This window comes from Somniosus microcephalus, chromosome 16, assembly GCF_052327205.1.
Source record: "Somniosus microcephalus isolate GS21.2 chromosome 16, FLI_Smic_1.0, whole genome shotgun sequence".
Classification (NCBI taxonomy): Eukaryota; Metazoa; Chordata; class Chondrichthyes; order Squaliformes; family Somniosidae; genus Somniosus; species Somniosus microcephalus.
The window spans coordinates 97,383,043-97,397,105 of NC_141002.1; the positions used below are offsets into that span (position 1 = coordinate 97,383,043).

The 14,063-nt window shown below is 47.2% G+C and overlaps 1 protein-coding gene across 3 annotated transcripts in view; it reads right to left on the reverse strand.

Annotated features, from left to right (window-relative positions):
* Positions 1–14,063, reverse strand: part of tmtc3 (transmembrane O-mannosyltransferase targeting cadherins 3) — a 92,362-nt gene that overhangs the window by 17,408 nt on the left and 60,891 nt on the right. For all 3 annotated transcript variants that reach the window (XM_086009497.1, XM_086009499.1, XM_086009498.1), the window contains one exon: positions 1,112–1,232. In XM_086009497.1, the coding sequence (XP_085865623.1) occupies positions 1,112–1,232 (121 nt within the window). The remainder of the gene's footprint in view (positions 1–1,111; positions 1,233–14,063) is intronic.

A 14,063-nucleotide genomic window follows, 5' to 3' on the forward strand; every position in this document is an offset into this window, starting at 1 on the left:
TCCCCCCTGCTCTTTCCCCATAGCCCTGTAAATGTTTTTCCCTTCAAGTATTTATCCAATTCCCTTTTGAAAGTTATTATTGAATCTGCTTCCACCGCTCTTTCAGGCAGCGCGTTCCAGATCACAACTCGCAGTAATAAAAATTGTTCCCCCCTGTCGCCTCTGGTTCTTTTGCTAATCACCTTCACTCTGTGTCCTCTGGTTACCGACCCTTCTGCCACTTGAAACAGTTTCTCCTTATTTACTCTCATCAAAACCATTCATGATTTTGAACACCTCTATCAAATCTCCTCTTAACCTTCTCTGCTCTAAGGAGAACAACCCCAGCTTCTACAGTCTCTCCCCATAAGTGAAGTCCCACATCCCTGGCACCATTCCAGTAAATCTCCTCCGCACCCTCTCCAAGGCCTTGACATCCTTCCTAAAGTGTGGTGCCCAAAACTGATCACAATACGCCAGCTGAGGACTAACCAGTGTTTCATAAATGTTTAGCATAACTTCTTTGCTTTTGTACTCTATGCCTCTATTAACAAAGCCAAGGATCCCATATGCTTTTTTAAAAACAGTGTTCTCAACTTATCCTGCCACTAGTTGAGTACATACAAAATTGCAGATTAAAATAGATTTTTCCATGTACCACTTTCAAAAGAAATTGGTTGCATCTTACAGTTTATAGTTAATTCCACTTTGTCATGTTTAGCTGCAGTGGGATAAAGGAAGATGCTCTCTGAAAGGAGAAAGCGTTAAGAGTCATTAAAGGACACCCAACAACTTTGGGGGGGGGGGGGGTGGGAAACATAAGCTAACTTGTACTCAAACAACAACAATAAATGCTGGAAATCCTCAGCCGGTCAGGCAGCATCGTGGAGAGAGAAACAGAGTTAACGTTTCAGAACAGTTCTGACGAAGGGTCATCCACCTGAAACGTTAATTCTGTTTCTCTCTCCGCGGATGATGCCTGACCGGCTGAGTGTTTCCAGCATTTTCTGTTGTTATTTCAGATTTCCAGCATCCGCAGTATTTTCCTATTAAAAATGCACTCAATCTTCTGGACCAAGGCTCCTTTCAAGCACATCTCTCCCTCCCCATTCCAAACAAAATCCCATCATACCTTCAGACCAGACATGAATAGGGTGTACTCAGATTCCCAATCCCAATTTCTGTAAATTGTTTTACTGGTATGAGCAACAAGTAGAATCGTCAAACCAATCCATGACAGCTTCTTTAGATTCCTAAAAAAAAGGACATTAAGAAAAAAAGTCAGTGACCTGGCAAAATACATACTGTAGCATTTTTACATAGCGTTTGCCCAATTGAATAGGGCTCGGAGTAGAATCAGTTCCTATAGCAAAAAAACCCTTCTAAATACTGGCCTCAAGCTGCTTACAGCAACATAAAGTCTTTCAGATGAGATGTTAAACCGAGGCCCCGTCTGCCCTCTCAGGTGGACGTAAAAGATCCCAAGGAACTATTCCGAAGAGCAGGGGGGTTCTCCCTGGTGCCCTGGCCAATATTTATCCCTCAATCAATATCACGAAAAAAAAAAACAGATTATCTGGTCATTATCTCATTGCTGTTTGTGGGAGCTTGCTGTGCGCAAATTGGCTGCCGCGTTTCCGACATTACAACAGGGACTACACTTCAAAAGTAATTAATTGGCTGTAAAGCGACTTGGGATCTCCTGAAGTCGTGAAAGGCGCTTTTTAGATGCAAGTTATTTGTTTCTTTTTACTGCCCGCTCCAAAACTCCTGTGTTGAACTCTCCTCCCCAGTGTCCAATTTTTTTTCTTTATTCATTCAGGGGAAGTGGGTGTCGCTGGCAAGGCCAGCATTTATTGCCCATCCCTAATTGCCCTCGAGAAAGCCGCCTTCTTGAACCGCTGCAGTCCGTGTAGTGAAGGTACTCCCACAGTGTTGGTAGGCAGGGAGTTGTAGGATTTTGACCCAGCGACGATGAAGGAATGGCGATATTTGAATCCGGTGACTAGTTTGATGCCGGGAGGTCCGTCCGGTTTTATTATTATTATAGTTTTTCATGGCGGTTTTGCTACAATCGAGTGGCCATTTCAGAGGACTGTTATGAGTCAACCACATTACTGTGGGTCTGGAGTCACATATAGGCCGGACCGGGTAAGGACGGCAGATTTCCTTCCCTAAAGGACATTAGTGAACCAGATGGGTTTTTACAACAATAGTTTTGCGGTCACCATGAAACTTACAGCACAGGAACAGGCTGATCTACGCCAGTGTTTATGCTACACACAAGCTAGCTTTTTATTCCAGATTTATTTAATGAATTGAATTTAAATTCCCCAGCTGCCCTGGATCATTAGTCCAGGCCGCTGGATTATTGGTCCAGTAACATAATCACTACGCTACCGTACCTCCTGAAGCCAGTCCAAAGCCAAAGCCTCAAGATAGTCTCAGTGTTTGCCAAAATATGATGCACTGTCAACCCAATGACTTCACCAACCAGAGATGCTAGTTTTTGAGGCACAAAAATTATCTCTCACTGGCACAAAAATTAATTGCCATTCATTAAGAAGTTGAATTTATATAGCACCTGACCATGTCTCTGAAACTCACTTCACAAAGAATTGGGCACAGCAAGGACCTGCAAACAGCAGTGGCATGAATGGTCAGTTAATCTATTTCTGGTGGTTTTGGGTGAGGGAGGAATGTTGGCCAGGACACACCTGAACCATCAGAACAAAAAGACAAGAGTTTAATGTCCCATCTGGAAGACGACACCTACCAACATCGCAGCACTCCCTCAGCACTGCACTGAATTGGCATTCTATAATGTATCGGTCCTGGAGAAGGACTTGAACCCACAACCTTCTGAGTCAGAGGCAAGAGTGCTACCAACTGAGCCAAGTTGAGTTTCTAATATGCGACTAATTTCAGCGAAGACGCGTCAATTCTTTTTTAAGCACGGTACAATAGGGGAAGAGATGTTATGCTTCAGCACAACAAAGCTGATGCACCACAGAAACAAGCCACAGGAAGCTTTCATTACATTTGGACCACAGGGAGTGGTTGAGGTGAATAGCATTTAAGGGGAAGCTAGATAAACACGCGCGGGAGAAAGGAATAGAAGGATTTGCTGCTGAGTTAGGTGAAGTAGGGTGGGAGGAGGCCCGTGAGGAGTTGGGCCGAATGGCCTGTTTCTGTGCTATATATGCCATGTAATTCTAGGCAATCCAACAATTCAAAGTATGTATTTAAAAATCAACAACAAAGCAAATAAAGTAACTTGGGTATATATTGGAATTTTCTACCCAACATCAGTGAGGGAAGCACCATCACCACAAATACTGTAGCAGATCAAGGAGAAGGCTCATCACCAATGTTCCCTTTAAGCTGTGCGACCGCGCGGCTCCCTGGATCGCCCACGCAGCTCCCTGGCTCTCCCGCGCAGCTCCCTGGCTCTCCCGCGCGGCTCCCTGGATCGCCCACGCAGCTCCCTGGCTCTCCCGCGCGGCTCCCTGGATCGCCCGCGCGGCCGGCTCTTCAATACAAAAAAACCACGCATGGCCTTAAAGGGGCAGCGCACCCAAAAAAATTAACAGAATCACCACCTTTTCAGGGCAACTTAAGGATGGACAAACAATGTGACTCCAAAATTGTTGTGTCCCTAAATCAATTTAAGATATTAACTCAAGTGTTTCCCATTTGATCCCAAAGTTAACTAGCACTGCAAAGCCAGTGTCACTGGGATTTTCTTTAAGCTAGGTGTGGATGATAGGTCTTTCAGATACAGAAGCTAGGAGAGAATTTTTTTTTTTTTAAACTGTGACCTTTCATAGGTGCACTTAAGCGCGAGTTGTAACAGCTTACATAAGTGCTTTGTATTTATCTAACCATAGTTCCAAATGGCATCAGTTTGAACAGAGGGCCTCCTTTTAGAGCAGAAAAGACTTGCATTTCTATAGCGCCTTTCACAACCTCAGGACGTCCTAAAGCGCTTTACAGCCAATGAAGTGCTTTTGAAGTGGAGTCACTGTTGTAATGTAGGAAACGTGGCAACCAATTGCGCACAGCAAGCTCCCACAAACAGCAATGTGATAATGACCAGATAATCTGTGTTTGTGATGTTGATTGAGGGATAAATATTGGCCAGGACACCGGGGAGAACTCCCCAGCTCCATTTCGAAATAGTGCCGTGGGATCTTTTACATCCACCTGAGAGGGCAGACGGGGCCTCGGTTTAACGTCTCATCCGAAAGACGGAACTTACCTATGCACAAACACAGTCTTGTATTTATTCAATTGAACATGCAAAAGGTTTGTAACACATTGCACATTTTGTTCACCCCCACCATTTGCTTCTGCGCAAAATATTGTTCCAGAAAGTGCTGCACTCAATCAAACCAGGCATGTAAAACAGAACGCACATCAATTGCTGTTTGTGTCCTCGTGTGGGTCAGCTCAGATCAGTGCACTGTTTGAATGCAGCTCTGGGCTTCAACCTGGTGCTTGCTGAGGCCTCCTCCAGTCCAGTTTGTGAGTTACAACCGCTTTAGTTAGCCCGTTCCAGAAAAACTAAACAGCTGCTCTGAATTTATCTGGCCAGACTTTTTATAAAAGTTTTAGACTGAACATGTGGAAAGCAAAGAAGTTAGAATAGGGCCGTTATATACACAAGAGGGTTGGAGAAAACTAACTGCCCAAGGCAGCTCATATAGAAACATAGAAGAAAGGAGCAGGAGTAGGCCATTCGGCCCCTCAAGCCTGCTCTGCCATTCAATGCGATCATGGCTGATCATCCAAATTCAGTACCCTGTCCCTGCCTTCTCCCATATCCCTTGATCCCTTTAGCCTTAAGAAATATATCTAACTCCTTCTTGAATATATTTAATGAATTGGCCTCAACTGTCTTCTGTGGTAGCGAATTCCACAGGTTCACCACTCTCTGGCTGAAGAAATTCCTCCTCATCTCAGTCCTAAATGGCTTACCCCTTATCCTTAGACTGTGACCCCTGGTTCTGGGCTCATTCCTGCCATCCCAGGTACCAGTCTGGTGAATCTTCGCTGCACTCCCTCCATGGCAAGAACATCCTTCCTCAGATAAGGCGACCAAAACTGCACACAATACTCAAGGTGTGGTCTCACCAAGGCCCTGTACAACTGCAGCAAGACATCCTTGCTCCTGTACTCGAATCCTCACGCTATGAAGGCCAACATACCATTTGCCTTCTTAACTGCCTGCTGCACCTGCATGCTTACCTTCAGCGACTGGTGCACAAGGACACCCAGGTCTCGTTGCACTTCCCCTTTTCCCAATCTATTGCCATTCAGATAATAATCTGCCTTCCTGTTTTTGCCACCAAAGTGGATAACCTCGCATTTATCCACATTATATTGCATTTGCCATGCATCTGCCCAATCACCCAACCTGTCCAAATCGTACTGGAGTTTCTCTGCATCCTCCTCACAGCACACACGGCCACCCAGCTTTGTGTCGTCTGTAAACTTGGAGATATTATACCTAGTTCCCTCGTCTGGATCATTAATATATATTGTGAATATAGGGCCATACTCTTTAAGAAGCAGTGTCCCGAACGGTTCCCCCATCTTTGAATGAACACTAGAATCACGAAACGTTTCTTCAACTTTGAGTAAAATCAAAGCGTTGATGAAACTTTGGAGCTCTGAATATACAGGTTCTGTAAGTAAACTCCACTGAGGGGGGTCCGATTTTCTTTATCAAACCCAACAAGCCTCTTGAATGCTTTGGAAGCGATGAGGCTTAACTGACAACATGGGTGAGAGATGAGGGTGGAACGAAGCAGGAGCTCGTGGCTAAATATTGGCCCAGAATTTGCGGTCCTGATGACAGCGAACTGGCGGCGTTCGTTGTCATTTCGCCTTTGAAACCGACCGCAACCTCAGGATTTAGCGCGTGCACAGTCTAACGCGGAAATCCTGAAGTTGCGGTCTGTCATTCACTGCTCCTCCAGTGACGTTCTTTTTAAAAGTTTGTTTATCTTTATTTCAGGTTTGCCATTTCCCCCGTGTGAGAGCCCCAATCTTTGTTTTGTTCTAACATTTTTAAAAAGTTAGAATTTTAAGAGATTACCCACTTCCCGGTTGGCGGTCTGCGAGAATTCTGCTTTTTGATTGGCCGCTTAGACAGCTTGCTGACATCACAGCAGTTCGCAATATGGGATTCTGATGCGCCATCAATAACTCCAGAAGACTAAGAGTTAAACTTATAACAAGTAGGCTTTTATTAACAAAAGAATACGAGCATGCCTCTGCTGGTAGACCGATCCTTAAAGCCAGGGGGACTGGAGGTCAATCATCTTTATACCTGGGCTTAGGGGTGGAGCCAGGGGCGGAGCCAGCTGAGGCATGCCCAGACATGTTCTGTACAGGCAGATTAGTGGTTTACCACAGATTCCCACTAGACTCTGTTGATTTCAATTACGCGTCGGACAACCTGAAATTCTTGACACAGAGATCGCGAGATCTTTGTGCGAAGCTTACTTCGGGGCCAGTGGCGAAGGCCTTTGCTTCGCCGCTGACCGCAAATTCCGGACCGTTGTATCTGATCCCATGTTATGAAGGGAGCTTTAAGTGCTTCAAGTTCGAAACGCCAACCACATGGATTTGGTACAAGTAATTAAATCCCGCTAAACAAATGTCAGATGAGGCTTCAAACTTAAGTTGTAGAATTTTATGTTTAGGTCAGGGAGACCCTTCGCCATGTTACTGTGTAGGAAAACAAACCAATCTGAAACATATTGAGAGCAACAGCTGTGATGAATTTACTGTGCAACTGGATATTTTCACATGGAAGTTATTTTGGAACTAGGTCTCTATGGAAATTATTTTCAATTTTTTTTAAAAATGTAACTGCCAATTTATCAAGTCAGAATGACATTTTACGTTTTATTTTTTTAACTACAATAACTGCCCATTGTCATGAAAGGCACATGAAGTCCGTTATCTCATGTGGCTAAAGATATCTTTACAGGTTTAGAAACATAGAAGATAGGAGCAGGAGTAGGCCATTCGGCCCCTCGAGCCTGCTCCACCATTCAATGCAATCACGGCTGATCATCCAAGTTCAGTACCCTGTCCCTGTCTTCTCTCCATATCCCTTGATGCCTTTAGCCTTAAGAAATATATCCAACTCCTTCTTGAATATATTTAATGAATTGGTCTCAACTGCCTTCTGTGGTAGAGAATTCCACAGGTTCACCACGCTCTGGGTGAAGAAATTCCTCCTCATCTCTGTCCTAAATGGCTTATCCCTTATCCTTAGACTGTGACCCCTGGTTCTGGACTCCCCGCCATCGGGAACATCCTTCCTGCATCTAGTCTGTCCAGTCCTGTCAGAATTTTATATGTTTCAATGAGATCCCCTCTTCTTTAAAATCTGTCTGCGGAACAATCACACACAAACTGGGATCGTCTTTTCAGGTGATCTTCACGGGATTTTTTTTTGTCTTATAATACCCCTGTGAAGCACCTTGGGACATTTTACTACGTTAAAGGCGCTATATAAATACAAGTTGTTGCTGTTGGATGATCATCGGCAATACGGTTTGAGAAGCTGCTTCCACATGAATCATCGCACAGGCTTCAAACTCCTGAATAAAAGCTTTCTAGCTCTTGTGCTTAGTGGCCTAGAAATTAGGTATAGCCCCGCCAGCTTGCTGGCACCCAGAATTTACCGCTGGGCGCGGAGCCACTCGCGCCCAACCGATATTCAGTTTCAGCGCCCAAAGTCGAGGACGGCCGCTATTCAAGGGTTTCGGCGCCCCCGCTTGGGGCGCTGAAACTGAATATCGGCGCGCTAGTTGCCGCAGCGCCACCCGCAGCGGAGCGGCAGGCTGCGGTACTGCAGGCCTTCCTCCCTCTCTTAAGGGGGAGGTGCCTGCAACAGCCGGAGCCCCGATCGCGAGTGCCGGCAAAAGAGCCCGGCACAACGGAGAAGTGCCGGGCTCCCGGAAACCAGCCGGCAATGCTGCGGGGGGGAGGGGTGGTGGGGGAGGCAGGGGAAGGAGGTGCGGGCAGGCGGCCGCCGAAAAAGCGGCCGGCCGCACCTCCACCTTAAAGCGCCCCACTAAGGCTGCATTACGGACCCGGTCTCTGAATGTTATTAGTGGCCGCCACGGAAGAGGCGGCCGCTACTGAAGATGGGGGTCGGGCCGGTGTCGGGGCGGTACCGGGGCACTGCGCACACCGATGACGTCATCGGTGGCGGCGCAGCGCTACCGGCTACCGCCGCAATTAGCGCGTCACTGAATTTAGCCCGAAGTTTCCAGACTGGCGCAGAAGCCCTCTTTGGGCGGTAACTGGGCGCAAAGCCCACTGAATTTCTAGGCCAGTGTATCTTGTAGCTAATGTAACCCCACTATTCAAAAAAGGTGGTAGAGAGAAAACGGGGAATTATAGACCGGTAAGCCTGACATCGGTAGTGGGGAAAATGCTAGAGTCCATTATAAAAGATGAAATAGCAGAGCACTTGGAAAACAGTGACAGGATCGGACAAAGTCAACATGGATTTACAAAAGGTAAATCGTGCTTGACTAATCTACTGGAATTTTTTGAGGATGTAACTGGTAGAATAGATAAGGGAGAACCAGTGGATGTGGTGTATTTGGACTTTCAGAAGGCTTTCGATAAGGTCCCGCATAAGAGATTAGCGTGTAAAGTTAAGGCACATGGGATTGGGGGTAAGGTACTGACTTGGATAGAGAACTGGTTGGCAGACAGGAAGCAAAGAGTTGGAATAAACGGGTTTTTTTCCGAGTGGCAAGCAGTGAGTAGTGGGGTACCGCAGGGATCGGTGCTAGGACCCCAGCTATTCACAATATATATTAATGATCTAGACGAGGGAACTATATGTAATATCTCCAAGTTTGCAGATGACACAAAGCTGGGTGGCCGTGTGTGCGGTGAGGAGGATGCAGAGAAACTCCAGTATGATTTGGACAGGTTGGGTGATTGGGCAGATGCATGGCAGATGCAGTATAATGTGGATAAATGCGAGGTTATCTACTTTGGTGACAAAAAAGGAAGACAGATTATTATCTGAATGGCAATAGTTTGGGAGAAGGGGAAGTGCAACGAGACCTGGGTGTCCTTGTGCACCAGTCGCTGAAAGTAAGCATGCAGGTGCAGCAGGCGGTTAAGAAGGCAAATGGTATGTTGGCCTTCATAGCGAGAGGATTCGAGTACAGGAGCAAGGATGCCTTGCTGCAGTTGTACAGGGCCTTGGTGAGACCACATCTTGAGTATTGTGTGCAGTTTTGGTCGCTTTATCTGAGGAAGGATGTTCTTGCCATGGAGGGAGTGCAGCAAAGATTCACCAGACTGATACCTGGGATGGCAGGAATGACGTATGAAGAGAGATTGAGTCGATTAGGCTTATATTCGCAAGAGTTTAGAAGAATGAGAGGGGATCTCATTGAAACTTATAAAATTCTAACAGGACTAGACAGATTGGATGCAAGAAGGATATTCCCGATGGTCGGGGAGTCCAGAACCAGGGGTCACAGTCTAAGGATAAGGGGTAAGCCATTTAGGACTGAGATGAGGAGGAATTTCTTCACCCAGGGAGTGGTGAACCTGTGGAATTCTCTACCACAGAAGGCAGTTGAGGCCAACTTAGTAAATATATTCAAGAAGGAGTTAGATATATTTCTTAAGGCTAAAGGGATCAAGGGATATGGGGAGAAGGCAGGGACAGGGTACTGAATTTGGATGATCAGCCATGATCTCATTAAATGACGGAACAGGCTCGAGGGGCCGTATGGCCTACTCCTGCTCCTATCTTCTATGTTTCTATGTGTTATGCCCGTGGGCGGGGGTGGGGAATCATAACAAATGCGCTTACCCGGAGGGAAACTAAACTCTTTTTATTTTAAGTTATGTCGAAGTTGCTCAGCCATCCGAAAACTTTTGGCAGTTTCACCACAGAAAAGACGACTTGCATTTCTATAGCGCCTTTCACAGCCTCAGGACGTCCTAAAGCGCTTTACAGCCAATTAAGTACTTTTTGAAGTGTAGTCCCTGTTGTAATGTAGGAAATGCGGCAGCCAATATGCGCACAGCAAGCTCCCACAAACAGCAATGTGATAATGGCCAGATAATCTGTTTTTAGGGATGCTGGTTGAGGGATAAATATTGGCCAGGACAGCGGGGAGAACTCGTCTGCTCTTCTTCAAAACAGTGCCGTGGGAACTTCTACCCGCGAGAGCGCAGACGGGCGGCCTGTCAATCAAGTCCATTATCTCCTTTGAAGCCGGCTCTAGATAGCAAGCCCTGGCTTGACTGGAAATGTGTTTTTGCACGATCTGTTTGATAAAACTGAAATGTTCCAGTTAAATGAGTTAAGGATTAAGATTGTTTTAAACCGTCGGCACAGTCAGCATAGAAGCCAACTTCAAAGCCAAGTGCAGAGGTAAAAAAGATAGGGTGAGATGAAGCAGGATGGGAGGAGGGAGGCTTGTGTGAACCAGCTGGGCCGAACAGCCTGCTTCGGTGCTGTAAATTCTATGTAACATTCCAAACCCAATGCACCAGCTCTTACGCTCCCGCCCTAAGGAAGTAATGATCTTGAAGCTGGCTGACAAGACGGTGCACACCTCTGCAATACTGCAGAGGATAGAGCCCGGCATGAAGTAGGGAAACTCTTTATGGCCTAAATTGCATGGGAGCAATTTTCTCTGTAAATACAACGTTGCTGAGCGCAAGAATCTGGGTTGGACTACAAGAAGTCCCACTCCTCGAAACATCTGCTCTTTTTCCAGTAATTTCTGACCCTTGCTCACTTGTAGCACAGCTCTGAATCGTGATTGAAAGAAAGACTTGCATTTCTACCGGACGTCCCAAAGCATTTTACAGCCAATGAAGTACTTTTTGAAGTGGAGCCACTGTTGTAATGTAGGAAACGCTGCAGCCAATTTGCACACAGCAAGATCCCACAAACAGCAATGTGACAATGACCAGATACAGGAAACTCTTTGGTATCCGGCACCGATGGGACCGGGATGGTGCCGGTTGATTGAAAATTCCGGATGACGGAGAGGGTTATCCACCGAGGCTACTTTTAACAGAGTCAGACTCCTGGTATTGAGGTGTTCGGACTTCCGACCGCGCCAAGAAGCCGAGTAGTGGCAGACTGAAGAACTACCCCCACTGACTAACTCGGCCACCGCGGGAGACTCGGACTCGGCAACATTTCCGGTTATTGAGGTGTTGTTTTCGGAGTATGAATTTTGCCGGTTAATAGAGAATTCCGGATATTTAGGTGCCGTTTAAACGAGAGTTTCCTGTAATCTGTTTTTTTAGTGATGTTGATTGAGGGATAAATATTGGCCAGGTCACCGGGGAGAACTCCCCTTCTCTTCTTCGAAATAGTGCAATAGGACCTTTTACGCCCACCTGAGAGAGCAGACGTGGTCTCGGTTTAACGTCTCATCCGAAAGACGGAACCTCTGACAGTGCAGCACTCCCTCAGCACTGCACTGGAGTGTCAGCCAAGATTTTTGTGCTCGAGTCTCTGGAGTGGGACTTGAACCCATGACCTTCCAACTCAGAGGCTACCCACTGAGCCACAGCTGACACTGTAAAGCCAGGTGGCCGTCACAAAAAAGCCTTTTATAGGAGTGGGCAACATCAGGGTCGATTCTTGTTGGGGCAGCTATTTGATTTGATCTTTTCAGTGCTGAAAGCAACACACCAATTGGCAAGTTTGCACTCTTGATTCTGTCTGTATCTACATGGCAACGATTGCTCGTCTTTCAGGTGAACACTGTCCATTGTACCATTTTCGGTGGGGAGATCATTTGTGATGACCTCCAACAGATTTTCATGATGAGGATGAAAAACAAGTGGTCGCAAGTACTGAGAGACTTGCGCAGATGCAGTGAAAAGAACGAGTGATTATGGATCTGGTATGCATGGCATCTGAGCAAGTCAAATATCTCATCCGATGCACAAGAGTCCAGTTACATAATGAGGCACCAGCCGCATCTTATCCTTCCATGTGCTACTGAATCGTCTACAAAGATCAAAGGCGAGTGCTCTGACTTAATGCTGAGTGCTGCTCCACAAGTTTAGGAGCGCCTCGTTTAGATGAGTTTACTTTGATACTCAATAGGCAGAGAGGTGTCATATTACTGTCTGCAAAAGTTAATCATTTATACTGCTTCCATGTGTTTTAACCAGTGCAGTTATTGTACTGACTTAGGTGTCAGCGGTGGCTCAGTGGGGAGCACTCTTGCCTCCGAGTCGGAAGGTTGTGGGTTCATGTCCCACTCCAGGGACTTCAGCATGAAAATCTAGGCTGGCACTCCAGTACATTACTGAGAGAGTGCAGTGCTGTTGGCGGTGTCACATTTTTTTTTAGATAAAACGATAAACTGAGGCCCCCGTCTGCTCTCTCAGGTGGATGTAAAAGATCCCATGACATTATTTCTTAGAAGAGCAGGGGGAGTTATCCCCCGTGTCCTGGGCCAATATTTATCCCTCAACCAACATCACCAAAACAGATTGGCCTAGAAATTCAGTGGCCTGCGCCACCAGTTTGCGCCCAAAGAGGGCACTCAGAGGCTTTTGCGCCACCGGCCACACCTACCGCGATATTTAGCGGGGCGCTAATGGCGGCGTTAGCCTGTAGCACTGCGCCGCCACCGGTGACGTCATCGGTGTGCGCAGCGCCCTGCTATCGCCCCGATGGCCATATTTGGTCGCGCCCGCCTCTTTAGCGCTGGTCGCAACTAGCGACCGGTTCACAGGGGCCTACCTGTGGCGGTAGTGGCGCTAGTTAAGGTGGAGGTGCGGCCGGCCGCTTTTTTGGCGCCCGCCTGCCCGCACCTCCGTCCCCGGCCTCCTACACCCCCCCACCCCCCCCCCCGCGGCATTGCCGGCTGTTTCCCGAGAGCCCAGCACTTCTCCTTGGTGCCGGGCTCATTTGCCGGCACTCGCGAGCGGGGATCGCGCTGTTGCAGGCACCTCCCCCTTAACAGTGGGAGGAAGGCCTGCAGTACCGCAGCCTGCCGTGCCGCAGCGTGTGGCGCTGCGGCCCTTAGCGCGCCGATATTCAGTTTCAGCGCCCCAAGCGGGGCACGGGAAGCCTCGTTTAGCGGCCCGCTTCCATTTGGGGCGCAGAAACTGAATATCCGGATGGCGCAAGTGGCTCCGCACGCAGCGGTAATTCCGGCGCCCAGGCGAGCTTGGCGCCCCAAACTGAATTTTTAGCCCATGATCTGGTCATTATCACATTGCTGTTTGCGGGAGCTTGCTCTGCGCAAATTACAACAGTGACTACACCTCAAAAAGTACTTCATTGGCTGTAAAGCACTTTGGGACGTCCGGTGATCGTGAAAGGCACTATAGAAATGCAAGTCTTTCTTTCTTGTCCCAGAAACAGCTGTCAAAGTCACTACCCCCGGCAAGTGGCCTTTCCTTTGAGCCAGGCGACTTGTGAACATCCCCCCTCACAGATCATGGAACAAAGGCCACAGATGCTCCACCCCCCTCACGATTTAACCGAATGATGGCACTCTCTCGACATTGTCCAAGATGTTGGTCATTAAATGCGACAATATCGGCTAAGCGACATCTGGCCCATGCTATTGTATGAAGAACATCCCAGCCAGTTCGTCTGGAACTGAAGAGATGTGTTTCTCATTGAAAAATACCCCTGTGTGATGTTGTTTTAACTCCTGATTCTCACAATACTAAAACACAAGTTAAAAAATCCAGTACAGGGCAAAATTCAATTTGCCACAGTAATGAATAAGTACCCGAGATACATGAAATTGTCATGTTATTTGATGGTCCCTCCAACTGTTCTGAGGTGATTGCCTTTAAAACCCGAGAATGCCCCTTACCCTAAAACGGTTTTAACCCTTATTATATAACCTTCCAAATAGAGAATACCTTAAAAGGCTACTTGTGCACTCCAAAGAAAAGCTGCTGTTTGCTTTGGCTGACGCTGCCTCCACTCAGCTGAGAGAGAGCAGGTACCAGAAAAGGTCAACTCAAACCAAGGGGCGTGATGCCCCGGGGGGTGGGGTCACATTCAAAAATACGGCTCG